The sequence below is a fragment of the Typha angustifolia genome, chromosome 12 (genome assembly GCF_048772165.1).
Source record: "Typha angustifolia cultivar Huaian chromosome 12, ASM4877216v1, whole genome shotgun sequence".
NCBI classification, from domain to species: domain Eukaryota; kingdom Viridiplantae; phylum Streptophyta; class Magnoliopsida; order Poales; family Typhaceae; genus Typha; species Typha angustifolia.
This window is the reverse complement of record NC_133250.1, coordinates 686851-713938: the sequence shown is the minus strand read 5'-3', so window position 1 is coordinate 713938 and position 27088 is coordinate 686851. Positions and strand designations below refer to the sequence as shown.

Here is a 27088-nt window from a genome sequence, read left to right as displayed (position 1 = left end):
AATCTAAAATTTGAGCCTAAAAGTAAAGAAGCAGGGGGCAATTATACATTCAATAAGAACAATTTTAGTATACAAAGATTCAAGCTTATATAAGTGTGTTATCTTGGGAATTCATAAGGTAAGAGTTTCCAGCTCCAGAGATCCTTCAGAAGAAAGAAAATCCCTGACATATATACAGAGAGAACAAAATACCGATATAAATAGCAAAAGAAGGAAAATATGTACACCAACTAGATCAAGCATCAGCCAGGAACAAAGTAATCCATCTTATCCACTGGAAGATTTAATACCGATGTCTCAACCTGAAACAAGGGTTAAAAAAGAGTATAACAAGAATGGCATACAAAGCTCAAGAGATGCAAGAAGTAGACATGAGTATCAATAAGCTACTCAGTAAGTTCTCAAGCATATTTAATGAATGATTTTTGTTTACAGTACAAATGTTGATATGAATGAGGTGACTCATCTATGTCCTGATTATAATCTTTCCATATGATTCAATTTATCCTCCTTCAATGTACACTTACTGTTTAGCCTGTCTTTTTTTTTTATTAAAGGCCATTTAGCCTATATCAAAGAATGCAAAAGCTGCGATATATCAAGTTAACTCTGATAAATTGGAAGAGCCCAAGAATAAAAATAAACTTCATCAAAAGAGATAAACTACAATGAAGATGTAGATGTACAGGAAGACATGGATAGAGTATTAACATTGAGGCAATAACAATCAAAGCAAAATAAAAAGGACAACTACCTACAAGTACAAGCAATTGTCATCAGCTCTGAATGTTGGATGATGTGAATATTCATTTAGAACTGAGAAAATATTACCTCTTCAAATGGAACAAAAACAAAAGGTGTCAAACCCCTTCGATGTGAGATAGCAGGTACATCAGGGTCATGTGTCTCATCCTCCTCCCAGCCCTCCACAAGCCCAAGCATGTCACCCTCACGGTTCTGTAATTCAATCGCATTAACTCCAGTTGTGACGAGTTTCAATAGATCCAATCGATTGTTTGCCCCCATTGTAGTGCCTCTTAGGCTGCAAAGAATTTTATTAGCTGAGTATCAAAATAAGTAGCAAAATAACTCATCGGATGATACACAAGCATTGCTTCAGCTGGAAGAATGGATCTAATGCTGCTTCAGAGTGAGAAAAGAATAACTCCACACTGAAGGACCAGGTAAAGGGCAGAAGGGACTAGAGCTCTTCTCCATGGACCACAATTTACAAATATGGTTAAAGGCCTCACCACTTGAAAGAAGGAAAAAGTAGGGTTTAGTGTATTTCAGAACTTGGGGGCATATCACCGTCAGATACCAGTTGACTCATTCTCCCAATATATAAGCCAGATGATTCAGAATAACTATGTCAAAAGGAACTATTCAAATTTAATACCTCAGGCGCATCCTTAGGAGAGTATGACGGAAGCCTGGGTACAAAAGAGCAGTTTCAACCTACAAATAGCACAAAAGATATGTACAATACAATTAAATTAGGTGCCACAGAAACAGAAAGATTATATATTTAAATGGTCTCAAGCCTTCAACATATACCTGGTCATCAGTCAATATATAGTCACCTTTGAAAACACAATCTGCTTTAGATGCTCGGAAATTCATGCATTTTACCACTTCTTTAACTTTTTGAGAGGAAATCTGCTATCCAGAACAAAAGAACATGAGAATTCATATTGTGTAAGACACTCTAATAGTATAATGCCTCTTCCTTTAACAACCTTGTAGAGGAACTTGCCGCTTGGATAAAACCTCAGGTAACGATAGTAGCAAACCTGCATAGAAAAGAATCAGCTACTAATACCAACTGAAAGAAACAGAATTGAGAGTACCATGTTTCTTGAAAAAACAGATGATTTATCCGGTGTAAATGACCTTATGTTGGTGTATTGATATCCCAGAGTTAATTACTGAATCAGAAATTACTGCCTTAAGCTTTTATGGAAAGAAATTAAGAGAATTATTATTTCTAGAGGCAATCATCAGCAATACAATTAAATGCCTAATGAACTTTTTACCACTAAAAAGCTAGAAGGACATGTCATACCACATGGACAGGATTTGTAACCTTCCACTCTGCAACTCCAGTATGAATATATGTATTCCTACTAACATAGAGACCTGAAGATACAAGAAAGGCTCAAGGTAAAAATCGAAAGATAACTTTAAAGAAATAAATAACTGAATGCAGTACTTCTTACATGATTAAAAAAAAAACCAAGGATAATTGTACAAGCAAATATAAAATGCATAAATTTTCTTTATCCTTTTTTGGCAAAAGAGTAGATTTTATTGAGAATTTGTTCACAAGAAGCATAAGGAAGTAGATTATAGAACATCACATTCTGCTGAGATGCTCATTCATGTCTAGCTATAGCACAATTGAAGCTCCGAATGACATTAACCATAGAAGAACTTAACAGATCATACATGTTTCACATTGTCTTCAATAGGAAATGAAGGACATTATTGATTACGGAATGAGCAAGTGTATGAAGGTACTCACCATCTTTCACACCCAAAAACCCGATTTCTGAATACTGAACCATGAAAAAAGAGTCCCTATGCAGGCAACTATAATTTACACTACTGTTTAAAAACTATAGGAGCCAAACAAGTAAACAGATGATATCCACAGCTCTGGAGAAGGTCAGGACGAATAAAACATAAAACAATACTAAATATTAGAAGATAGATAGATAGATGATATAAAATAAATCTGAAGTAATCGCATATTAGTTAAAACCTTGTGGAATTATCATGGTCACTGAGCACTTAATTTGTCAACACTTACGAGTACTTCAAAGTTTATTATCATCCTATATATTGAAAGCTGACATGTAGATGGGCCTAGCATCATCCTATAGGCAGCTGTCAGCCACCATAATCTACATCTTTTATGTCAAATAATGTAAACATTATAACAAATCAGCAAATTGGTTCTCAGAAACTTACCATCAGTTCGAATTCTTGGTCTCTGAACCCACATTTTCCTCCAAGAACCATCATACATGGATTGAACCATTTTGTGGTTAGTCTCTGCTCCAGAAATCTTCACAAGAAAAGTCGCATATGTTTCAGCAGAATGTACAATAAGCAGGCCAAAGTAACAGGATAATTTTAGTTACATAAACCTGCCATGTTTTCAGGCATGCACTGCGCCAAAGACTGGGATTACGAATTGTATATCTCCATTTGCGACAGACACATGCAGCCCTTCCTAAAGTGTATGGATTCATTCTTGTGAAAACCTGCTTGTCATCATCCCATAAGAAGATTGAATGAAATGATTGTGTTTGAAGGACAGCAATTCAAACGATTTATACAATGGTGCTCATAACATGAGATTAAGAGCAAGAACTGAAAAATTATATTCAGTAAAAATGTGAAGATAGTAACAACTAAATGACATCATAGTGTCTAGTATCAAATGTCTCAAATCCAAAGTTATGCAGATGTACAATTCAGAGATTGAGATATTAGTTACTATGGTTATGAAGCAAATCCCATAAAGGGAATTAACAAGTACCTCAAAAAGCAATTCATCAGGCAAACAACGATGGATGAGGGCTGGATCAACAAATGGCCTACTACTGAAACTGCCAAAGGGAGCGACAGGCCGAACTCTAATCCCATAAAGATCTGACATGGGATCATTTAGTGAGAAACAAATAAATTGACACAAGAAAACTTTTAGCATGAGAATATGAAAACCCTGGAAAGGCACCAAGCATAGGACAAAGCATGAAAGGTGCAGGAAGGCACAAAAAGGAAATAAAAGCTCAGAATACAACAACTATGAGGAGGCAGCATCAAGTTACTTCAGCACTTACTCAGCCATGGTCTTTCTGTTGCAATAAACTGCATGCTTCTCAAATGAGAAAATGGGTTGAGCTCTGAAGGAACTGCAATGGAAATGTCTGTAACAAAAACATTGACAGAGCCCAGGTGAGTATGAAAATAAGATTGTCCAGATTCTGTGCAACTAATGAGGGTTTATAAAATCTTACAAACAACCGCTTAGAGAAAATTTACACCAGCTTCCATGAACAAGTAAATAAATAAAGTTACAGAATGTGATCAATTAATATATGTACTTAATGAGTCCAACTCTTATAATTCATGTTCCCAAATAACTATCCTCAGTTGGGTATTTGAGATAGCTTTAAGACTTTATCATATCCATAAGAAAAAATGTGTTAAATTTTTGAACTCTCATGTCTGCAACTTCGCATGGTTGTTTTTCAGTGGCATCGCATCTAAGAATGGACAAGAATTCTCAAGTTTCGGGAAGACCTTAAAACATGAAAAAGTTACATGACATTACTATCTATTGCTGACTAAAGGAGCAAGCATATCTAAGAATTTCCATCGGTTCCCTATAATCTTCCCTTATGTTTTTCAATTTCAACATTAATCTTGAAGAAAGCATCAATTTACTCAAGTATGAATTAGATCAATATGTTGCTTTCACTACATAAGGAACTAACGTGATTGGTAAGACCAGCTATACACTTTACGTTATTATCCATGAAGGAAAAGAATCATATGCAGTATGGACATAGCAAGAAAGGACAAAATGGAAGATGAAAAACACAAACTACAAGATACCATAAGAGATTAGGAGCTCTTCTCCAATAATTTAAGACACAAATGCAACCTAAAGAAAGAAAGAAAAATAAAAAGAGACAATATAGTATCCAACCACTATAACCCCACAATATAATAAGGAAACATAAGCTAAAGTTCATTCGTATCAAAATATCCATCTCTTTCATGTTTCCAACGAAACCCAGATAGTAAAAATGCAAAAGCACAAGATAAACTCAGATACTCTGCAATTAAACAACCAAAAATCCACTATATTCCTGGATCATACTATTCACTGTCACACGAAAGCTTCCATCTTTACGAACAATTCCACTCCGAAGCAAAACTAAGACTCGGAAACGTGGATTGAAAACTCCCAAAACGGTGAAATCTCCTTCCTCGTCTAAACTTCCAATTAGATGAAAATTCGTGCAATATTTTGTGCTCTTCTCATTAAAAATAAATCGTCAATTTAATCGATAACGAAATGAAGCAAATAGAAAGAAAAAATCACCTGAAGCCATTTGACTCGAAGATTGGAGAATTCCCAAATCGCAGGCTGGGAGAGGAAAATAGAAGTACGAGACGCGACACCAAAAAGGCCGACAAGAAACTAAATTATGGCCTCTTCTCCGATTCTAAGCCGTCCATATCCTAGTGGGCGGCTAAGATTATCTTGAGATAAATATGATCAAAATTCCGCTCTACCTATTTCTAGAATCCTCCTTCGAGCGATCAAATTGCATCAGGATCGTCCGATGCATATACCTCTCCGATCGGACGGCTGTAAGAAACGGATTGGACGATAAAATCCATCGAAGGTAAGCTTCGTATAGACAGCGGATGTAAAGCTTGGCCCGAGAAGAGAGGAGATAGTGGAAGCTGGATTCGCTCCAATGGCGGCTGCTTCCTTCGCAAATTACTCCGTCTCCTTCTCGCCCAGACCTCTCTGTAGTTCGAATTCCTCCTCGAAGCCCCTCAAATCCCTATCCCTGGTTCTCCCAATTCGGCGGCAACCTAGTGGGAAGTCCACTCACGGAGTCCTCTCCTCCCAATTTCGTCGGAGATCCTTCCGGGCTGCTTCCAAAGTCGCGGAAACCGATCAAAAGGTGCCTACTTTCCGTTTCCTGGCTCTTCATTAGGTTGTTTTGTTCTGGGCATTGCATTGATTTAGCGTATTTATTGATTAGTCCTTGAAAAGATTGCTTCTTTTTGTTGTTTCTGATGCGTTGAATTGTACTTGGTCTGTCCCAATAGTTCTTGAATGGATTAATAAAACAAAATCATCTCTTGGGTGGAGGATTGTGGCAAAAGGTAGGTATTTTTTATTTTTATTTTGCATGCTTCTCTTTGTTTTTCGTCACAAATTAATTGCAGCGGCACCCTGTTTGGAAGCCCCCCGAAGCCCTGGAAGTCATTTGATTTGGAATTCTAGTTTCTCCAAATCCACTGCTTGGAACCATTAAATTATGAGATTTCAATTGCTATCAGTGGATTTGGATGGAGTATTGCGAATTGAGAGTTGTTTTTTTCTCAGCTGGCTGTGTAGCCAGAATAAATTAAGGACTTATAATTTATTATTGAATAGCTCTTGATAAAGCTTCCGTTAACAACTGAAAATATAATCATTAGTGAACTCCTTGAGATAATGATCGAGTTTGGAGCTTTATTCATATAGCAAAGCAAATCAACATGATTACTAACTGTGTCCTTTTTACTTTTTCTTTTTTGTTTCAGATGATCAATGGGGATGAAGAGAACCAAACCCAGGAGAGCAACTCAGGGGTCAAGATAGATCCACAGAATCTGCCTGATATGAGAAACCTCATCAAAGCCTACAAGAATGCTCATCTGGAAGGAGATGAGAAGACTGTTTATGAAATAGAGGCTGCAATCTGTGCTGTGGAGAATTTGAAGAATGATCTGTCTGCTAGTTTTGCAGATATAACAACTGAAATTTCTGTGGGAAAGGATAAGTTTCTTCGTTTAAAGGCTGATTTTGAGAATTTCAGGAAGAAATCGGAGAAGGATCGTCTTACTTTTACATCAGATATACAAGGGGATGTAGTTGAGAGTTTGTTGCCCATTGTTGATAGTTTTGAAAAGGCCAAGCAGCAGGTATTGCCAGAAACAGATAAGGAGAGAAAAATTGAAACAAGTTATCAAGGTATATACAAGCAATTTGTGGAAACATTGAGAAGCTTGGGTGTGGGTGTAGTCGAGACAGTTGGCAAGCCTTTCGATCCTGCTGTAAGTTGATTATTTATTTATTCTGTGATTCTTCTGCAGCTAATCTTGTCGTTGTGCAGCTTCGTAGTGTGTATAGTTTTTGTTGCATATGCTTGGCCAAATTTTTTAGAATATTATGTTTTTTTCCTTTTTTGTTATAGGTCCTATTGGATATCATATATTTCTAAAGTCCTATTATACTTAGTATGCATTGCACCAAATGATTTTGGTTCTGTGAAGCATACATACCCATAAAAAAAAAAAAAGTTCTAAATGCATTATGTTTTCTTCTGTTGTGCCTAATTAATTTGTACTAGCTATCTTCTTTCAGACATCATGAAACTACTGGTCATTTTGATTGGTTTAACATATGAAAAATTAAGAGTTGTCCTTTGCAAGTTTTTATTTGTTTTATAACTATTTACCAGTCTTGCAAGGCTCTACATTTAAGACAAATTAATAGATGTGAACCAAATTACTCCACTTGATATTTAGGAAAATTAATCAAAAACACTACATTTTGCTTGTATTATCATTCACACTCAATCATATGGATATTTGTTATTTGAACCTCCATATTTTGCTTTTAATCCTCAAAAACACCCTACCATTAGGTTTAATAATGGTCAGTTCTCATATAAATAAGTTAAAATAACTATAGATGCAAAATGACTGCAGTACCCTTAAGTAATTATTTATAATCAAAGTAAAATAAGTTGGGAACCCAATTTTAATGTAAAACAAGGGGTATTTTAGTTACTTTTATTTTATTTTTAAAACTAATGGAACATTCTTTATTTCGTCAATCTGTTAAGTTAAAGTTAACTCAGGGTATTTTTAAAGCATTAAGCATAAAATACAGTAGCCGAATGATAAATATTTATATCGTAGGGTGTAATTGAGAATAAAAGCAAAATGTAGGGTATCTTTAATAAAATTCCCTAATATTTAATATAGAATGTGTTTGAATTGTTCACCGTGCATGATTATTACTTAGTTTAGCTAACTTTCCCCTGTCTTATTAGAAACTTGGCAGTCATTTCGGATTTAACAGCTTAGCTTATATTGCTGACTTATCAATATCGGAGCTATAGGTTTAAGCCTTTGGGGTTATACTAGCTTTTTCAATCTTCAATCATCTTTTACAACCCGACCTACATACCTCTTCTAAATCCACCTGATCTGTAACAGCATTATCTTTTCCTGCGTGCTGCTTAGTAATGATTGGCTGTGGTCTGTTTGGAGGGCATCCTTAAATGGCTTGTATCTTTAATACATTATCACAAATTTGCTGGAGACATAGTAAAGTTAAACACACTTGGAACCTCTATGATTTGGAGGTGTGTTAAACTGTTAATATCATTAAGAGACATAGGTTAACCAGCTATGATTTTAGGAGAGGTTTAATGGTTCTAATTGCTCTTTGGTGTTCAACTTTAGAAAATAAAAGCATCTGTTCAGCTAACCCTTAGTTCTTGAGAAGGAAGTATTATGTGTTCTTACTAAAATTCAGCTCCAGGGGGACACTGTAAACTGGGGATCATCAATATTTTCTGGACTCTGGAGAACATTAACATATGGATTTATCCAAAGTAAGAGTAGAAAGCAAAAGAGGAATTGCAGAGAAACAGAAGAATCAAACGAGTTGTAACAGCAATATAGGTAAACCGACAAGAACTTCTTTGTGTTACATTATGGGGCGATGGAGTTCCATTACATATTCCTCTTTCTGTGTTGAAGATCATGTAAAGCAACACAAGATTCATTGTAAATTTGTAACAATAACTTGGAATACTTAAGATCTTTGGGAAAAAAAGAACTTAATCTGAGGATAACTTGAGTAAATTGGATCTTGATGCTGTGCAGCTTTTGCTATGAGTTAACTTTTTGTTTAATCTACTTCCCTTTTGCTCTGGCTTCTTGACACAGTGATTCGCTACTCTTTTTCCTGGCGAACTGCAAATGCTAACTCTTCATTCTTATAACTATGCAATTAACACCGCTCTATTTTTCTGATGAAGATTCACGAGGCTGTTGCGCGAGAAGAATCCCAGCAGTTCAAGGCAGGCATTATTTCCGAAGAAGCCGGTCGAGGGTTTGTTTTTAAAGACCGGGTTCTTAGACCAGCCGTGGTGAAAGTTTCTACCGGCTCTGGCCAGGCGAAGTCTAATTTAGATTCAGAGAAACCTGTGGAGCAATCTGAAGTAATACCTGACTCTGCTGATAATTCTGAGTCCCAGAGCCAGTAATAAGCTAGTTAGTATATAATTGTCATTCTTTTCATGGCACTACAAATTATTCCGGCCTTTAAGTTGGATCCAGGATTCTGGGCCAGAGTTTTATGTCATCTTTTGAGCGAAATCAATCGCAAAAATAAAGATCTCTTACATCTTGTTGTAGCTACTTAATTGATCTTGATTGGTATTCATGGATAGTGGCAATCAATAGGCAGCTTCAAGGAGTAAAGTGAGATATATACTAGTGGAATAAGCATAAGCATAAATTTATTCTAGTATCATAGAATTTATACTAATAGTTTATCTAAATACCAGTTTATTAATATCTACTTTTGATGGAATGGACGTTCTACATAGTAAAAACAAAAATAATTGAGGGGTCTATATGGAAATGGGATGCAGTTCTGGAGTTTATATATAATTATCCCTAATAAATGGGGTGAAAATGATAACTTACAACACCTAGGGGTGTTTTTGATAAATTCCATCGTCAAGATCCTGGTGGGCAATGTCTCCAGGATCATCCGATCTGGACCCACACTGCCTGGCTGGGGACCCGGTCGTGCACAACAAACCACATGTAATACCCCGGCGGCGCCACCTCCGACGAAGGCGGTGCCACCACCTCGGCCACGTAACCCATCTCCCCCACCTTCTCCATCCTCCTCAGCCCCAACATCACAACCCTCTGGTTCATCCCCACAGCGTGAGTCGCGAACCCCGGCGCCACCGCCGCCACCTCCACCATCGCCCCCTCCTGCACCCCCTCCTCCACCTCGAACCTCACCGTCACCTCCCCGCCGTACCTCACCTCGGCCGGCGCCTCCAACTTTCTCGGCCGCCTTCCGTCGTACAGCGCGTCGAGGTACGGGGGCAGGAATGCCTCCAGGCTTAGCTCCGTCGGGAACTCCACGCCGGCGAACACATAGCCCATGTGCGGGTTGCTCCCCCCGACCGTCACCCTCCCATAGAAGTCCAGGGCCGCCGACGAATGGTACAGCCTCGGGATTCCCGTCGGATTCAGGACCTCGAACCGGCGGCCCACCGGCCCGTCCGGTCGGTACAAGACCGGATTAAGCACTGGCTCGCGGGCCAGCTCCCAACCGGCCGTTCCGGCGCCGGCACCATTGATAATGATGACGTCACCCGTCGGCAGGAGCACCATGTCACCCATGACGCGCGGCATCGGCATTTCTTCCATGGCCCAGGCCGGGTCTGGGTCCGCCGGGAAGATCCTCCCGCAGGTGTGAGATGCGGGGAGAAACGTACCTCCGGACGCTGCGGCGTACGAGCCGCGCGGGGCGCCGCCGCAGACGAGGACCTCGGCGCGGGTAGTGCCGCCGCCTCCGCCGGAGGGGCGGAGGGGGAGGAGGACAGAGGACCCGGAGCTGGGGTAGTTCCTCGGGACGCCATCGGGAATGTCCGGGAGGCGGCGGAGGGAGCGATCCCCTCCAGCGAGGGGGTCGAAGACGACGGCTCGGGTGTTGGCGAAGACGAAGAGGGCACCGTCCGGGAGGAGGTGGAGGAAGGGGTAGAGGTTGTCCTCGGAATTCGCGTCGGTGGTCTCCTCAAGAAATGGGAAGTCAAAGAGGGGGATTTCCTCGTTCCGCGGGTAGAACTCGTAGTTAAACTGGCGTCGGCCGCCGAGGATGATGACGCGGCCTTGGGGGAGGAGCTGGTTGGAGGCGTACCAGCGGCGGACGGAGAGGTAGGAGGGGAGTTCGAGCCAGGAGGAGGAGGGAAGAGACAAGAGTCGAAGGGAGCGGTCGCCGGAGTTGAAACCACCTGACTGGAGGAGGGAGCCGTTGGGTAGGAGAGCAGCGGAGGAGCACCATGGGTCGGAGAGGAGGGATAGGGGGAGGATGGAGGTGGATGCAAGGTCGAGGAGGGCGGAGTGGGCGGTGCAGTCGCCAGAGCAAGGGACGGTAGAGGGGAAGGAGAGGTTGGAAGGGCCGAAGTCGGTGCGGTCGAACACGAGGAGGTGGTTGTTGGGGAGGAGCTGCATGTGCATGGCGCAGATGCCGATGTTCGGGTGGAGGAGAAGCCACGTACCTCCCCCTCCTTCTTCTTCCACCGTTACTACTTCTTCTTCTCGACTTTGGGTGATCAAGAGGAGGAAGACGAGGAGGGGTATGATGGTAATTCTTGAAGGTGGCATCATCATCGTCTCCGTCTCCGTCTCCATCTTCGTCTTCGGGGGGGTTTCTTGAGGGGGTTTCTTGAAGGTGGTGGGGAGGAGGTAGGAGACGGGTAGAGAGGAGGGGAGACTCGGGAGGTGAGAGTGGAATGGATGGGCCAGGGCCAGTCATTAACGCTTCATGCATGCAGGGATGCCAGATCCACTGCGGCCCCGGCTGTAGGAATTTCCTACAGCTGATTACTCGGCAGCTGCTCATTGTTCCATATTCTTAATATAGATAGAGCAGTGACAAGAGTTATAGTTCTAATACTTTAATTACTGGTGATTACATTTAATATAATAAAATAATTAAAATAATAGTTTGACAAATTATAAAAATACACTTTATTTTTTAAAATGATAGTTAATTAAGATTATATCTTTTTTTTAAAAATAAAATAATAATTGATAAATATAAAAATATTAATAAAAAAAGAGAGAGAAGTGGTATTACTATACTAATATTGATCTGAGTGATTATTTACTTATTATACTAGTACAAGAAAGCTTATACTAAAATAAATATATATTTATTCTAAAAGATGGTAAATATTATTTAAGCTAAATAACTAATTTAAGGAGTAATTTCACCCTAAACATCCAATTGTGACCAAAATGATATCTTTAAACAACTAGGGGAATATGATCCTATAAATGATATCAGAAGAGCAAATCTGCAAGAGGATGTCCATTAGGCAATCCAGTCATCTCTACTTCCTCAATCAACACAGGCAAATTTGCAAGCAATTTCCAAACTAATTGTCTCAATTCATTTGATGATACTTAAACATCCTAAAAGCCAGAATTTCCTCTGTGCATTTGCATAGATTGACAAGATACATATACTGGTATTGGAAGTGAACAAGACCTAGAAAGAACTTCAACTGACGAGCAGAAAAAGAAAATCATACGAAAATCTGTCTTGGAGAACAACTCTTTTATGTCAACAGAGGAAAGTGATTTGGAATATTCAGAAATACATAGATACTGATTCTCGTTAGTAAGTATATTATGAATGGCAAGAGACTTCACCTCCGGAAAATAAAGCACTTCAGGGTCCTCAGTTCATGACCAAATGATGTTACAATGAACACAGACAATTAGAACGCTGCCATCAGCAGGAAGAATCTATTTATTCTACTATATTTGATATGCTCCTTAACTTTGATAATTCCTTGAGGATAACATGCAACCTTATACTTGGTTCACAAATATGGATCAGAAGAATTTCTCATAATCCGGAGGCTGCTGGTCCCAGACGCCCATAAAACCTGCGAATATAAAATGTCACGTAAGATTTCAGAAAGAAATGCAAGGAAGCACAGACTAGATAACTATTTTCATATTGGAATGTAAAGAAATCAGGAAGTCATCTATCCTTCTGCATCTACATTTAGCTGAAAACAAGGTGAAGTTAAACATCCAAGTTGGATAAGGCTACAGAAGTGACTAGATAAAGCTTGTCACCAGAATCAAAGTGATAAATGCTAAATAAGAATGCAAATGCATGTATAACAGATTGCCCACTATTTAGCTAGCTTAGTTTAACAATTCAAACATGGCATGCCACTCATAGAGATTGCAATGACTCAACTAATGATGTGTAGAGCAGGTGAACTTAGAAGCTTATAGATGAAAGAGTCATTTTACATCCACCAAATCAAGGATCAGAGAAGGTGAAGTATATCAAGATTGGACAGGGATAAAATCATAAAACATTACCAGGACAAGTGTAGTTGGTAAGGATAATTGTATACATTGATCATCAATTGAAGAAACATTTGAGCTGTAAAGACTGCAAAACTGGGTGGATAATTTGAACTCAGACATGAAGAAAGAGGATACCTATCAGTTAGCCTGTGAATCATCATGAACCATGGGAAAATGTAGCATCAATGTCATGTAAAGTTCATAATGGAACAGCTCTTTGTTAAAGATATTTGGCATGGATTGGTTCCTCAATGTGTAGGATAAATTTTACTTTCGCAGCATAAGATAATCAACTAGAAACATGTTCTTTTCTAAATTAGGTATAGAATAAGTTTTGATTGATGTATAGTTGCGATTTAATCAAAATCCAGCCAAAAGGAGATTCTTGAGTAATTAGCAAATGTGATGCAAGCCACATGTTAGTTTAATTTTAGATCAAAGTACTGCCTCTTTTCTCATCATGAAGAAACTAAAGACTTGCAGGTTCCTTCTCCAACTTCCCACTATCTCTTTGTATCTTTCTCTTCTACCTATGTCTCTCTCTCTCTCTTCTCCATAATTTGTTGGTCCATATGATATTCTCTGTTACCCCCAGAACTTCGGATAATTGTTCCTTGTTTGCTGTCAAATGCTAGATTAGTTCCTTTTGTGGGAGTTTAAGATTTGGTTCTTAGACACAGTTCAATTAGAAAAGACCTATCATTTCAAAACTTCAACCTGATGATCTATGCATCATATTTTCACCTAAAACTGTTGCAGAAAATAATTACATCAACAATGTTCTTTATTTCTCTTCAATGTTCAAATGAAACCCTAGAAGATGTTTCTCAAATTGCTGGTTATGAGAAGTCCATTGTTATATCAGTCATACCTGATTGAAGGATTTTGTATGCACCAGACTAGCTCTGGACATATTCAACGAAGTGCACTGGCTTATTGGAAGGAAAGGAGTGGCAGATTGTTGGCTCGATTCCACTATTGCAAGTACTTTCTAGTATAATTGGTAGTGAACTCAATTTCCCATCATGTACTTCTTTAATTTTAAAGAGAAATTTACTATTGAGTAAATAGGAAGCAATATTGTAAGTTTAATATTATGAAACAAACAAAAATTCTAATAAGTTTCAATCATATTTATGTGGCATAATACTAGTGAGATGATAATATTAGAATATGAAATATAAATACTGATGTAGTCTTACGACTTAAGTTATTAGAGTAATTAGTAAGTTAACATAGTATCAAAGTAGAAGTTCTGAGTTTGACTCCTACCAAACCCATCTATTATTTAAAATATAAAATCTCCACCCATTTAAATTAAATTTACTTTTTTGGCCCATCAAAATGTCTTCACCCAGAAGTGTGAGAACTATTAAAATATGAAACATAAAAATCACTGTTTTCTAACAGATTAAACTTTTAGAGTAAAAGATGATACCATAATATAGAAAATATATATATTCGTCTTACCTATATCTCCAAGAGATCCATATATGGAATCTTCACCAGGAAACCCCTAAAAGAAGAGGAGATGATCAATATTCAACTATTCATACATTAAACCATAAGAGATAAAAAGAATCTACAAGCACAACAATCCTACTAGCATGTAAAAGTAAAACTATCTCCGGTACTAGTGGTTATACTCGAGAACAATAAAACCACTAGATGACTCAATATCAGGAACAAGTGACTGTGCTTACCTCTGCACTGTGTAGGCCTATTCCAGCCTGAAGGTCTTCTTGCATTGATGGGCAACATGATATATCAGCTCCAAGGTAATCAGAGATAGCGAGAGTATAACCATCTTGCATACCAGGTAGAACATCTGTATCCACTCCATTATTCAGCATATTCTCCAGGCTAGGATAAATTATGTTATTCCTGCTTGACAAATATGGCGTATATCAGAAAAAAAAGCTTCAACAGCAAAGCTGTCTAAGGAACATTACAGAACATGACAACCGAAAATCAAAAAGGTCCTCCAGTATGGAGTAGTTATGTAAATATGTAGTGAAAAGACAAATATTTTGGAGGAAAAGAAACGTACTTTTGCTTTGAAGGATCACAACTACCGTCTTCAACTGGGGAATCATCTTCGAGATCAATCACTGTCACTGGTACCACTTTATCATTGTCTGGAACTCCATTGTAGTCATAAGTGCTACTGGTATTTTTACCAATAGACAGACCAAACTCAGCTGGTAGTTGCTTCTGAGATTCCAGAGATGGGCCATAAGTAGCAGGATGATCCAAATCAGGATCATCAGGTATCTCAGTAATCTCTGGACCTTCCATAAGGTTAAGATCACAAATTTTAAATGAGGTAGACTGATTTTGTTTTTCTTCTTCAATCTTAACTACAGAGTCCACTCCCATGTTAGGAAATAAGGTTGTTCTAACTTCTTTCTCTTCATCAACCGAATCAACCATTTCTTCATCTTGTGATGATCTCTCAACTAAGGAAACTTGTGTTTCTATGTTGTCATGGATCTTAGAAATACTACTCTCCTCAGATGCCTTTGATGGAGACAAGTTACTCTGTCTCTGAGCTTCTTCTACAGCACCATGTTGTGCAAAGCTATCTTCCTCAGTCACATGGACTGCTGCTGTGGATGCTTCCGTATCTTGCATGCTCTTGTATGATCCCCTTTGTGCATCTACTGATTCTACTGTCTGGTTAACAAGAGCACTAGAGACGATAGTTGTTGGACAATCCAGACTATCTCTCTGGTTTGTACTCTTATCCTCTAGGTGGCTAGCACTTGGAACATCATCCACTAGCATTTCAGTCACCCCACCAGTATTGTTTGCTACAGCAGTGCAATCTTGAGTGGTTGCTGGACTTCTATGCGTCAATGATGACCGTGGCTTGGTTGGGACTTTTGCAAAGCCCCAAAGTTTCAACAGATTATTCCCATCTTTGCTAAGTGAATCATCATCAAGAGGAGTATCAGCCTTATCGTCCAAGGCCTCCTCTGGTGAATTTTTCTTCTCCAATTCAGCTCTCTCAGCACTCTTGACTTCCCCAGCATCAGAGTTCGAGACCTTATTGTCATCCATCCCTTTGTTCATATTGATGTCACTCTCCCTGTCAGGCTGAGGGTCTTTCCTAGTGCTACATGAACTCGCCTTTGATCCAGCATCATCTAGCTCGGAACCAGACTCTCCCATACCCTCGCCCTTTGATGGTGGTCCATCTCCGGCGACTCCCGAGACACTACTGCCAGCTTCATCATACCCACCTCGTCGATTTATGCCATACCCGGGAGCAATATCTTCGTCATCATCCATACTATCAGAATAACCGCGGTTTCTCTCCATCCATGGCCTATTCCTTCCCCTCTCCCTTCCCCAGTCTGAATAACCTCTACTGTAGAACCCCATCTTTCGTCTTCCTCTGCCATTTTTTCGCGACCCCATATGATCATACTCATCATTGAACCTTCTCCGCTGCTGATTGACATCAGGACCTGGTGGATTCCCGAGCCGGGCAAGGGCCGAAGTCCTGCCCTCGGTGAAGGTATGTTTTTCCCTCACTTGCACCTTGAAGTCCTGGGTGGCACCATTGGGCCAGCTCCCCTGGAGCGAGCTCGGAGGGAGCACGCCCTTCGCAACCAAGTATTCAGTGGCAAGCCGGCCAGCTTCCATAAGAATATCAAATTTGCGAGGAGGAGGGTAGAAGGGCTTAGAATTACCACGGCTGAAGCCGCCATGACCGTGGCCCCGACCAAAGGGCGAGATCCGTCCAGCTGCGATACCAAGCCCTAGCGATCCTGACCTCACTCCATCTCCCGTAACTCGATTCCTCGACTGCATCCTTGCTTCAATTCTACCTCGTGTCCTCCACTTCCTTCAAGCTCACTGGTTCATAGATTACAAAAAAAAAAAAAAAAGACCCCAATAATTGGATCAAAGATTCAATCTTTTGAGCTAGAAAACCAAAAAGCTTACTTCTTTCAACTCAAACAAAGATCAGGTAATCAAAACCCTAGATTTCTCCCGAAAACCCTAACTTGCACAAAGAAAAGCTCAAGAATGGTAGGACCATCGAACTTTTGCATCTGAAATCGAAAACATATACCTTGAAGTACCATCTACTTCGAATCGGAATCCAACCAAGACCTAAGCAAACATTCCATACTAAAACGCGCCAAAATCGAATCAATACTCGCGCCGAAGCACAGGAAATTCCGCTAATTCGAGGGGTTTCGACCAGGATTGGCCCGCCGATCGCCTTCTAGTCTGGTCGATTTCTTCAACCTGGGTACGAAAACCTCCATCCAAGGGCAAATCCTTGGGTCGAGTCTCTGCTATTTTTTCTTCGTTTTCTTTTTCCTTTTCTTTTTTATTTCCCACCCCAACACTTTCTAAATCCTTTCTCTAGTTTGGTATGATGGAAATGGAATAAGCGCAGTACTCGTGGGGAGGACACGCGGGAGTTTGTCATTGGTGATCGATATAACAACACGAGAGAACTATGCGGTTCCTTGGACGGTAAGTTGTGACTGCGGATATCGGATAGCAGTATTTGGGCCTCGTGGGCCCCAACAAGGTAAAAATGCATATAATTTGTAAAAGAAATGTACATAAGAGATTATATTTATTATTTGTTTAATGCCCCCTTTATACCCTTATTTTTAATTGCATATATTACACGCAGAAGCTATGGGTTTTAAAGAGTAAACATATAAATATGATATTTTAAAAGGTAGATAGCAATTAAAGAACTTTGGAGGGGTATACATGCAAAAAAAAACAAACCAAAAGAACCCCTGGCAAAATAATATTAATGTTGAAAACAATCTATTTCTTAATACTGGTCTGAAGGTTGTATATGATGGCATTCGCATCTGTGGCTTGATCTTTCTCACTGTTGCTTTGGAGGAGTTGCAGTCTTCATATCTAGCAATATATAGGTTTACAACTGTATCTAATCTGGAAGATAATAGATAGAGAGTAGCAGCTCCACATCAAGCTGGGAGAATCTTGAGGAAAACAGCAAATACAGAGAGTAATCCTACTTGTGACCATGTCTTAGTAGTCTGGAGGTGTTGTTGCAAATGAGAAAGCTTCAGTGATGGCAAAATTTCTTCACATTTTAATGATGAGATATTATATGGTATCCTTCTTTGAGTCAAGAGAATCATATAGCAGATTATGAGTTCAACAATCAACATTTTTGTGGTCAGAAACAAACTCGCACTGAAAATTGGAATAAGCACATGATTTCATAATTGTGGAAGCAGGATTTAAATTCCACCCCTGCGCAAAGGCTTCATTCATCCTTTAATACTTGATCAATCCAACCTTGTCCACATGAAAATATAGGTCTTAAGATTCACTTCTATGAACACGAAAACGGTAGGAAAACAAATCAGAAATGAGTTTAAACAATTCCAAAGTCGCGCACTGTAACAATACTGCTTAGTGCTTGTAAGCATCTGTGTTACAGGAGTAACTAAATCCACAGATTGGTATTCATATTGCACAAAAGGTTGTTTTTTCCATTGAAAATGGCAGATACAACATGCCATTGATCTATCCAAATAATAATTATGCGAAAAGAACTAGCTTTGATGTTAAGGAGAAATATGTACCAATAATCTTAACTGCTTGGAAGGTAATATAGCAGAATAAATCAGATGGTAATATAGTATAGAGCAGACAAACATAGATTACATCTGCAATACTGCAAAAAGGATCCAGAGGATACATGAGAAATGGATATCTGTTATCTCTGAAATGAAAGAGGGAAAAGATGCTTTAGCAAACAGGGAAAAAATTCAATGGTTTTAACAAAAATCATAGTCTTTAAACAGATCTGAGTGCACACGTTTCTGGTTTTTGATCTTTGGGTCTATGAAAACCAAAGCAGGTAAAAATTTGCACTCGGCACATATATAGGACTGGAATTTACAGCACTGTACTTATAAACCATATTTACATTAAACTAAGATTTGCATATTTTTCTAGTATAGCATAAGAAAACATCAAAGTTGAACGGTACAATTCACTACAAGGCAAGAGGAAAATAAATTGATAAAAGAATAAGTTAAAATCTGATAAGAAGAACAAAACCTAGTTTCCTGTCTTCCTGACAACATTACATGCCAGAAAAAAAACAGAAAAGCCAGAGAACTGTCTAAACATGCCAACTAGGTTTTATGACTTTGCATATACCATTCCAAGTTCCAACAACATAGATGTATCATGCATCCATAAGCCAGAGCATGTGGTAGCTCACGATGATTAAAGCATGGAGAATCAGATATGACAGATATTGACGCTCCTCCAAATAACTGGATTACCATCCTGAATACATATGGAATTCAACTTTGGAATTTACTAAAAAAAAAGCATCCAAAATCTCCTCTCTTTTTTCAAACTTGTGAATAAGTACTTTGTTACTCTAAATTTCTTATCCGACTATAGTGGAGTAACTTAACCTTAGGATGTTCAGGCTCTTTTAAATGTTTTGGAAAATAAGTTTCTATTTTCCTATTAGGCTATTACTTCATATTTCTCTTACTAGCTCTTTAATTTATTACATACTCTTACCATTTTCCAAGTACTACCTAAAATGGTCTATTTACTAAGAGAGCAATATACTCACAAAGATCACAATAAAGTGAGCAAGGATAGAAGAAGGAAGATTTATCTACCAAAGTATCTGAGTTCTTTTCTAGTAGCCAGGCCCATAGAATTTCACTTTCAGTAGGTTCGGCAGTTTTGGATGTTCCGAGTTGACAATTATCTTCATTTCCTCTAACCTACAAACATATGCAAGAAGCCCTCTCTGAATGCTTTATCGTTAACATGCCATTGGCTTTTTAGAAGACATAATCAGTGCAATTTCATCAATTTTTGGGTCCAACCTGACATAAAAATAGTATCTCGGATATACTTCAAAGTCTGACAATATAAAGCATCATGAGATTAATCAGAACATACAGCACATAGAACCTAACAGCACAAACTAGCCAAAGAACAGATAACTCTAAGAAGCAGGTAAAATGTAGTAAACATTACACTACAGGCTATCTATAATAAGTTCACCAGAAATGTCAACCAAATAACATAAAATGTGAATGAGATTGCCACATACATACTAGAAAAGCAAGCACAAGATACATTGATTAGTTAATAAGAAGAAGAAGTACACACCATTTAAATGTTAAGATTCTCTGCCTTGCCACTGATAACAATCTTCCAAAAGGCCACAGAGGAAACATAGGAGAAGGTGAAGGAATTCCAAACAGAAGAACAACATAATACTCATCTCTTCATGTAAACCATCTACAGAATGGAGGCTCATTTCGAGACCAAAAGAATCTCTGGCTTCTTCGGTTTGCTCGGCGTATTGGGATTCGATCCTGTGCTTGGCACCATTGCAGTGCCAGACTCTTTTGCAGCTTTTCGCGCACCCTTATCTAGTTGAATCAAGCTACGAGCAGCCAATATCGCTTGCGGCATCAACTCATGAGAAGCCCGTGCATAAACGCAGCGAACTGCCACAGAAGCGGCATCCCTTACCTCCTTCGAGTTCAGAGGAGCAAGAAGGCAATGCCCTAAGATCCTAAGCACCGGCTGGAGAAGCTCCCAAGGGAGCGCAACCCTTGCTCCCCTCCTCTCCTCTCCTCCATTACAATGATTCGCATTGCCCCCGTCTCCAATTTCCAACCTTACCATCTCATTTGTAACGCTTCCAACCTTGCCGTTTTCTTCCTCCTCCGCCCCAAAGTTCTTGACTTCGATCGACGACGACGACGAAGAAGGCGACAGCGACGAGAAGGATGACAAATTTCGCTCCAACTCAACGCCATCGTCGAGCTCGAAGCGGCAGGGGCAGTACTGCCCGGCCCACGCGGCGACCGCCTCGCAAAGATCCAATTTTGAGCACGCGGGCATGAGGGCGATGCTCCGGTAGTAGCAATCGAGAGAGACGGCGATGATGCACGCACGCTTCGTGGATTTGACGGCGACCTGCGGCTCCAGCGGCGGGGAGAGGATGGAGACGGAAGGTTGCGGTTGGGGCTGGGGAGGGGATCGGGGGGATCGGGGGACGGGGCGGGGGGAGTGGTAGAGGGAAGGGAGGGAGAGATCAGGGACGGAGACGAGGAGGGGTTTCCCGGCCCGGGATTTGACCTCGGAGGAGTAGACGGCGAGGAGGACGGCCTCGAATCCGGCGAGGGAAGGGGAGGAAGGGAGGCGGGAGAGGTAGAGGGAGGAGAGGAGGGGGAGAAAGGATACGACGACGAGGCGGAGGTCGGGGTCGGAGGAGAGGAGGAAGGTATCGTACAGCCAGTGGCAGAGGGGATCGTCGCCGGAGCCAGAAGAGGAGGAAGAGAGGGCGGCGGAAACTGCGGAGTAGGAAGCAGAGGAGGAGAGGAGGGAGCGGGCGGGGCGGTCGGAGTCGGCGAGCGAGGCGAGCTCCGGCGAGGAAAGGAGGGAGGAGAGGGAGAGGATGCGGGATCGAGCCTTGGAGACGGATTCCCACCATGATTGCATCCCGCTAGGGTTAGGGTTCGGGTTGGGGAGGTTGGGTTCCGTGGCGGTGGTGGCGGAGGAAGTGGAGGAGGGGGATGGGGAACCGGCGGTGGACGGCATCGCGGTGGAGCAAGGATCTGGTCACCGCCGGTGAGTTTTTGGATCTTTTTCTTTTTTAGTCCTTTGCTTTTCAGTAAGGAAATGTGACCGTGGAGATCTCTATATACGTCTCTTACCCGGATCTTGCCCGAGCCCAGTAATAGGTTGACCCCGTAAATAGAGCTGACTTCGACTGGATTTGATCCGATAAGAAAGCGGGTCGGATCCAGATTTGAGTACTATTGTTTGAATATCAATTATGATTCAAAAATTAAGCATGAACTCTCCACACACACACACATTAGTGAGTGGTTATCAAATTTTAGTTACTATCTAAAGATAAATTAGAAGACTTCAGTTTTCCACAATCCATACAAAGGTATTCATGCAAAGATGCAGTCAATTAGAAGCATTAAATTACATTTTTTTAGAAAAAAATAAAAGATTTTATTTAGTTAACCGGCCGTCACAGTTATAAAAAGCCTTATTAAAGTTTAAGTCAAATAACTACTAGATAGGGGAAATGTTTAACCTTCATTGTTAACCTGAAACCCTAACTATAAAATTATTGACTCACGTAACTTAATTTTATTTTTGCAAAGTCACCTAATTATTCTTAATATTTTATTATTTTATTATGTATCTTAATAACATTTTAGTCCTAAATTTTTGAAAATAATTAGTTTATAACATGTTTGTGTTTTAAATTTAATTTTTTTAATGCATATACTCTTAAAATATCTCTATATTTGCTTTTATATCTCTCTAAAGTTACTATTTACATGCTGCTCAGAACACACAGTTTTAATATGTAAAAATTTTTAAATCCTTATTTTATGTATGAATATCTATTGAGTAAACTACCATTAAAATTTATTCAAGTTAAATAAAAAAAAATATATCCTTATTTTGGTTTTCAAAGTAATCTTAGTTAATGGTATTTTTATCTTTTTCTGATAAATAACTTAATAATAACTAAGAAAACAAAATAAGAAAAAATAATAATAATAATAATGACAGTAATAATAATATTTATTATTATTATTATTATTATTAACGGAAATAATAAAGGAAATTTAATAATAATAATAATAATTAACGCACGTTCTCTGAGTCGGATTCGGTACAATAATCGAACCCGACTCGGATTCGTCACTACCCGAATCCCAGTCGGATCCGGGTCTAAAACCCTATAAATTAACTTCAGAAATGGAGCCAGAGGGAGCCAGAGACAGAGAGAGAAAGCTAGAGATAGAGATAGAGAGAGATCACCAATGGAGATGGAAAAATGCCCGGTTGTCGTCCGATCTGTTTGGACGGGGAACGCGGAATACGAGTTCAGTCTAATCCGCTCCGTCGTCGGCGAGTTCCCGTTCGCCTCCATGGACACCGAATTCCCCGGCGTTATCTACGTCGCCGACGGCTACCACCCTTCCCAGCTGACTCCGGAGGAGCGGTACACCCTCATCAAAGCCAACGTCGACGAACTCCAACTCCTCCAAGTGGGCATCACCCTGACCGACGCCGAGGGCCGCCTCCCTGACCTCGGCACCGACGGAGCCAAGCGATACGTGTGGGAAATCAACATCGGGGGATTCGATCTCCGGTACCATCCCCACAACCCGGAGTCGATCGAGCTGTTGCGATGCCAAGGCATTGATTTTGAGCTGCTGCGGTGCTGCGGGATAAACTCGGCATATCTCGGCCAGTTGTTGATGAGGTCGGGGCTGCTCTGCAACACCTCTGTCAAATGGGTGACCTTCCACAGTGCCTACGATTTCGCCTATCTCATCAAGATTTTGATCGGAGGGAACGGGGGCCATCTCCCCGACGACATGGGAGAGTTCATGAACCACCTCGACTTCTTCTTCGGAACGGAGAACGTCTACGACATGAAGCATATGATGAGGCACTGCGACGGATTGTACGGCGGACTCGAGAAGATGGCGAGCTTATTGGACGTCCGACGGGCGGCGGGGTTGTCTCACCAGGCGGGTTCAGACGCCCTCCTCACCGCTCAGGTGTTCAGGAAGCTGAGGGAGATGTATTTCGCCGATGGAGGTGTTGATGCACACGCTGGTGTCATCTTTGGTTTACAAGCCAATTAGTTTGTTAAAGAGTCCATTCAAATGTCTAAATAACTATTATACATAACTCATACTACCATCTTACATCCATTCTTTTTTGTCACTTTATTTGTTACCACTCTTTGTTGTTGATGAAAGATAATAAATAATCTCTCGATAAATTCTTTGAATTTGTGTTCTGAAATGTTCTACTGTTCCATTTAAGCCCACATATTCCAAATTAAAACAAGCTGCCATTCCAACATCTCCACCAACTCTTGCAAATTAATCTTTTCTACTCCCACAGTCCAGACATCTTTGACAATAAAGTTATGTTGTGTAAGAGTTGACTTCTTGGGTGTTTGTTAGTTAGTCTTCCATCTGATGGTAAATATCTACATTAGATTGCGGATTCCTGTCCTGGTATCTTAAACTCTGATTATACTCTTATTCTGTTAGTTAGTCTATTATTGTCTCATGATTATGTCTTCAATTACTATGTACATTAAAATTAAGCACAGGTCAACTTTCCATGTGCAACTAAATATAATTTATCCTAAAGATTATAAAGGTAATAAGATGATATAATTAAGAGAAATTTGTATATAATTCTTCATAACGTAACTATAATTTACATAATATATTTTCACTATTTATAAACTAAGTCCTCTAATTTAGTGAATATTTGTAAAAAAATACCCTGGGTTAAATTTAAACTAACACCGTCAAGATATTTAATTAAGTATAGATATTTTATTTTTAAAATGGCTAAAATATTTTTATTTTTAGTTAAGTTTAACGAACTAATCTAACGACAAGGTATTTTTTTTTTGCACATATTTATTAAATTATAAACTCGATTTGTAAATAGTAAAGTTATAGGATATAAACTATAATTTTATTAAAAGACGGGGTGTTATATATAAATTTTCATATAATTAAATAAGAGGAAACATTTTGTCCTGTTCCTATGTTATTTACTTATTAGATTTCTCATCCTTGAATCACTCGTTTTATCTCCACATCAATCAGAATTTTGTCCATTCTCCATATCAACTTAGGATTTGTCCTACTAGCTAAACTCTTATGTCAGATTAGCTTTAGGATAAGCTTGCTTCATAACCTTGTCTTTATAGAGGAACAGGGAACCTAACAAGAGACAGTGAGTCATAATAAATGGATACCATGCTCCCTTAGATTCTTTTGCCTTGTTTTATCAACAAATAGGAAGTACCTGGTACAAAGAGATACACCCAGGAGACTATTTTATTGCTCCTCTCCTCTAAATTAGCCTCACATCAACCACATTCATACTTATTTAATTACATCATCAACTAGAGCAATGCCTTGGAATTACCACTAAAGCACTGCTATAGAACTCGTGCACATACACACATATCTCGAGGCACGTTGGGTCACTCCATGATTTAAATTATCAAACCATTGGATGCCCTGGTGACCCTTGGTGTGTTTCTGATCAATTTCTCTAAGAATTTATGCATTGCAATCCTTAAAAGTTAAAATACAAAATTGGTGGAGAGCCTGAACAGGATGTTGTATTATAATAAAAGTACATAGACTTTGTAATCAGATATAATATAATATATTATAATATAAACCTAGCAAATTAAAAAATTTAAAACAATCAAATGGTGTATATTGATCCCCACCACACTCTTTGCCCCCTCCCATGCTTTCTCTCCTCCCCTCAGCTTTAAAACCACCACCAACAAATCCCAACTTAATCCCATTCTCCATTAACACCACATCTCATACTTTCTCCTCTCTCTCTCTCTCTCTCTCTCTCTCTCTCTCTAGAGTTGCTTCATGGGCAAGAAGGGCTTCAGCTCTCTGTTGTTCAAGTTGAGAGACATACCAAGGAGGAGGAGGAGGAATGGTACATCATCTTACTACTACTGCTACCCACCTCCACCATCATCATGGCCATGGCCATCATGCAAGAATCCGAAGACCGACTCCTTCCGAGCCAAGTCGGAAGCCGACAGCATCTACAAGACGGCGAACTCGGTGTACGACGCGTCGACGGAGTCGTGGCTGACCAACTCGGCGGAGCCAGCCGGCAGCAGTTCCTCCTCGGCCGAGTCGGTGCACGACGTGGCGGTGGTGAGCGGGGTGCGGTCGGAGCGGCTCTTCTTCGAGCCCGGGAGGACGAGCTCGATCCTGGACGAGGCGAGGAAGGCGAGCGAGTTGGTGTTCAAGGAGAGCGTAGCGTTGACAATGGAGTCGAGCGACCCATACCACGACTTCCGCATGGCCATGGAGGAGATGGTGTTGGCCCATGGGCTCAAGGACTGGGATTGCCTTGAAGAGCTACTAGCGTGGTATCTAAGGGTCAACGGGAAGAAGAACCATGAGTATATACTTGGAGCTTTTGTAGATTTGCTTATGGCTTTTGCTAATTCTTCTTCTTCTTCTTCTCCTTCTCCTTCTCCTTCTCCTTCTTCATGCTCTACTATCACATTTCAAGAGACAAATGAAGAGGTGGAGGAAGGAAGTGGGTCATCTTTGATCAGTTCTTGCATTTGAAACTTAACCATCAGAGTAGCTACAATGCTGGTGCATTGTGTATATCGTAACTTGAGACAAGTACATTGTAACCTTTGGCATGCTTCTATCCATTTGAGTAAATGTTTGGGTTTTTGTCATTACCTATGAGGAGGCAAAGATTGTCCCACAATGAGAGAATAATTTTGCACGCCAGTCTAATAGTTCACCTAATATGAGACAACGCGTCATGTCGTACCAACTCATGCTCTATCACCAATAGAAGAGTATTAATATTAACTATTCGTGTGCTAATATCTTCTTTTCAGTTAATTATTTGTTAATAATTGTGACTTAGTTTGAACTGCAGGAGATTAAGTGTTTTTAAAAAGAATATATATATATATATATATGAGATAATTTCTTCGGTGGAAAATGAGTCATGTCAAGGAAACGACAATGGATGCTACGTGCCAGCCATTGGATTCGATCACTATTTACGTAATTCGCACTATAACATTCAGATAAGAGGGATGCCGAACCTAAGGCTATAGCTCTATTGACTTTATTTCTCTTTATTTGTTGTTCTTTTCTTGTAGAAATATATGGAAATATTTATATATTGATAATTACGAACTCTGATATGAAGGCAACTAATAGAACTTTTGAGTCAATGGTTAAAGAACTTCTTGTAATAGCTGGGCAACTAGCTGGAATTAATGTACACTTCCTTGCATATCCTTCAACTATTTAAATGTTACATTTAGAAATTATGTTGCCGAACGTGAGAGGGAGTATTATTTAGCAATTATGTTGACTTTGAATACAATAAAAAGATATTTTTATTTCAAATTAAAAAAAGATGGCATTTTGATCTTTGACTTTCCAGGTGATCCGGAAAGCCCATCTCGGCCCATTTTATTTTTTAAAAAAAGACGACATTTTAGTCCCATATCGGCTAATGG

The 27088-nt window shown here is 39.8% G+C and overlaps 7 protein-coding genes across 8 annotated transcripts; 3 read left to right on the top strand and 4 right to left on the bottom strand.

Annotated features, from left to right (window-relative positions):
- Positions 1-23: 23 nt before the first annotated feature.
- LOC140771868 (F-box protein 7) lies at positions 24-5274 on the bottom strand. The gene is made up of 11 exons (XM_073113648.1): positions 5123-5274; positions 3852-3938; positions 3548-3660; positions 3153-3269; positions 2974-3070; positions 2066-2139; positions 1740-1793; positions 1558-1659; positions 1400-1458; positions 832-1042; positions 24-302 (listed from the first exon to the last, which is right to left on the bottom strand). The coding sequence occupies exons 1-11, from the start codon at positions 5130-5132 to the stop codon at positions 243-245; spliced, it is 984 nt and encodes a 327-aa protein (XP_072969749.1). The 5' UTR covers positions 5133-5274; the 3' UTR covers positions 24-242.
- A 155-nt stretch (positions 5275-5429) lies between these two features.
- LOC140771869 (uncharacterized) lies at positions 5430-9240 on the top strand. Of its 2 annotated transcripts, XM_073113650.1 has the most exons (4): positions 5430-5717; positions 6346-6858; positions 8357-8499; positions 8859-8997. In XM_073113650.1, the coding sequence occupies exons 1-3, from the start codon at positions 5505-5507 to the stop codon at positions 8486-8488; spliced, it is 858 nt and encodes a 285-aa protein (XP_072969751.1). In that variant the 5' UTR covers positions 5430-5504; the 3' UTR covers positions 8489-8499; positions 8859-8997. The 2 variants fall into 2 exon arrangements, with proteins under 2 accessions (XP_072969751.1, XP_072969750.1); XM_073113649.1 differs by lacking the exon at positions 8357-8499 and having other exon boundaries at positions 8859-9240.
- A 244-nt stretch (positions 9241-9484) lies between these two features.
- LOC140772462 (aldehyde oxidase GLOX-like) lies at positions 9485-11241 on the bottom strand. Its single transcript, XM_073114545.1, has one exon. The coding sequence runs from the start codon at positions 11236-11238 to the stop codon at positions 9595-9597; it is 1644 nt and encodes a 547-aa protein (XP_072970646.1). The 5' UTR covers positions 11239-11241; the 3' UTR covers positions 9485-9594.
- A 759-nt stretch (positions 11242-12000) lies between these two features.
- Positions 12001-17360, bottom strand: LOC140771632 (uncharacterized protein At4g26450). Its single transcript, XM_073113197.1, has 5 exons — positions 17048-17360; positions 15014-16827; positions 14667-14847; positions 14434-14479; positions 12001-12524 (listed from the first exon to the last, which is right to left on the bottom strand). The coding sequence occupies exons 2-5, from the start codon at positions 16780-16782 to the stop codon at positions 12472-12474; spliced, it is 2049 nt and encodes a 682-aa protein (XP_072969298.1). The 5' UTR covers positions 16783-16827; positions 17048-17360; the 3' UTR covers positions 12001-12471.
- Positions 17361-20072: 2712 nt separating this feature from the next.
- LOC140771633 (uncharacterized) lies at positions 20073-21641 on the bottom strand. Its single transcript, XM_073113198.1, has one exon. The coding sequence runs from the start codon at positions 21571-21573 to the stop codon at positions 20278-20280; it is 1296 nt and encodes a 431-aa protein (XP_072969299.1). The 5' UTR covers positions 21574-21641; the 3' UTR covers positions 20073-20277.
- A 1162-nt stretch (positions 21642-22803) lies between these two features.
- On the top strand, positions 22804-23696 carry LOC140772540 (probable CCR4-associated factor 1 homolog 11). Its single transcript, XM_073114656.1, has one exon. It carries the CDS (start codon positions 22827-22829, stop codon positions 23658-23660), a length of 834 nt encoding a protein of 277 aa, XP_072970757.1. The 5' UTR covers positions 22804-22826; the 3' UTR covers positions 23661-23696.
- A 1621-nt stretch (positions 23697-25317) lies between these two features.
- On the top strand, positions 25318-26274 carry LOC140772477 (transcription repressor OFP13). The gene has a single exon (XM_073114565.1). The coding sequence runs from the start codon at positions 25446-25448 to the stop codon at positions 26163-26165; it is 720 nt and encodes a 239-aa protein (XP_072970666.1). The 5' UTR covers positions 25318-25445; the 3' UTR covers positions 26166-26274.
- Positions 26275-27088: the final 814 nt, after the last annotated feature.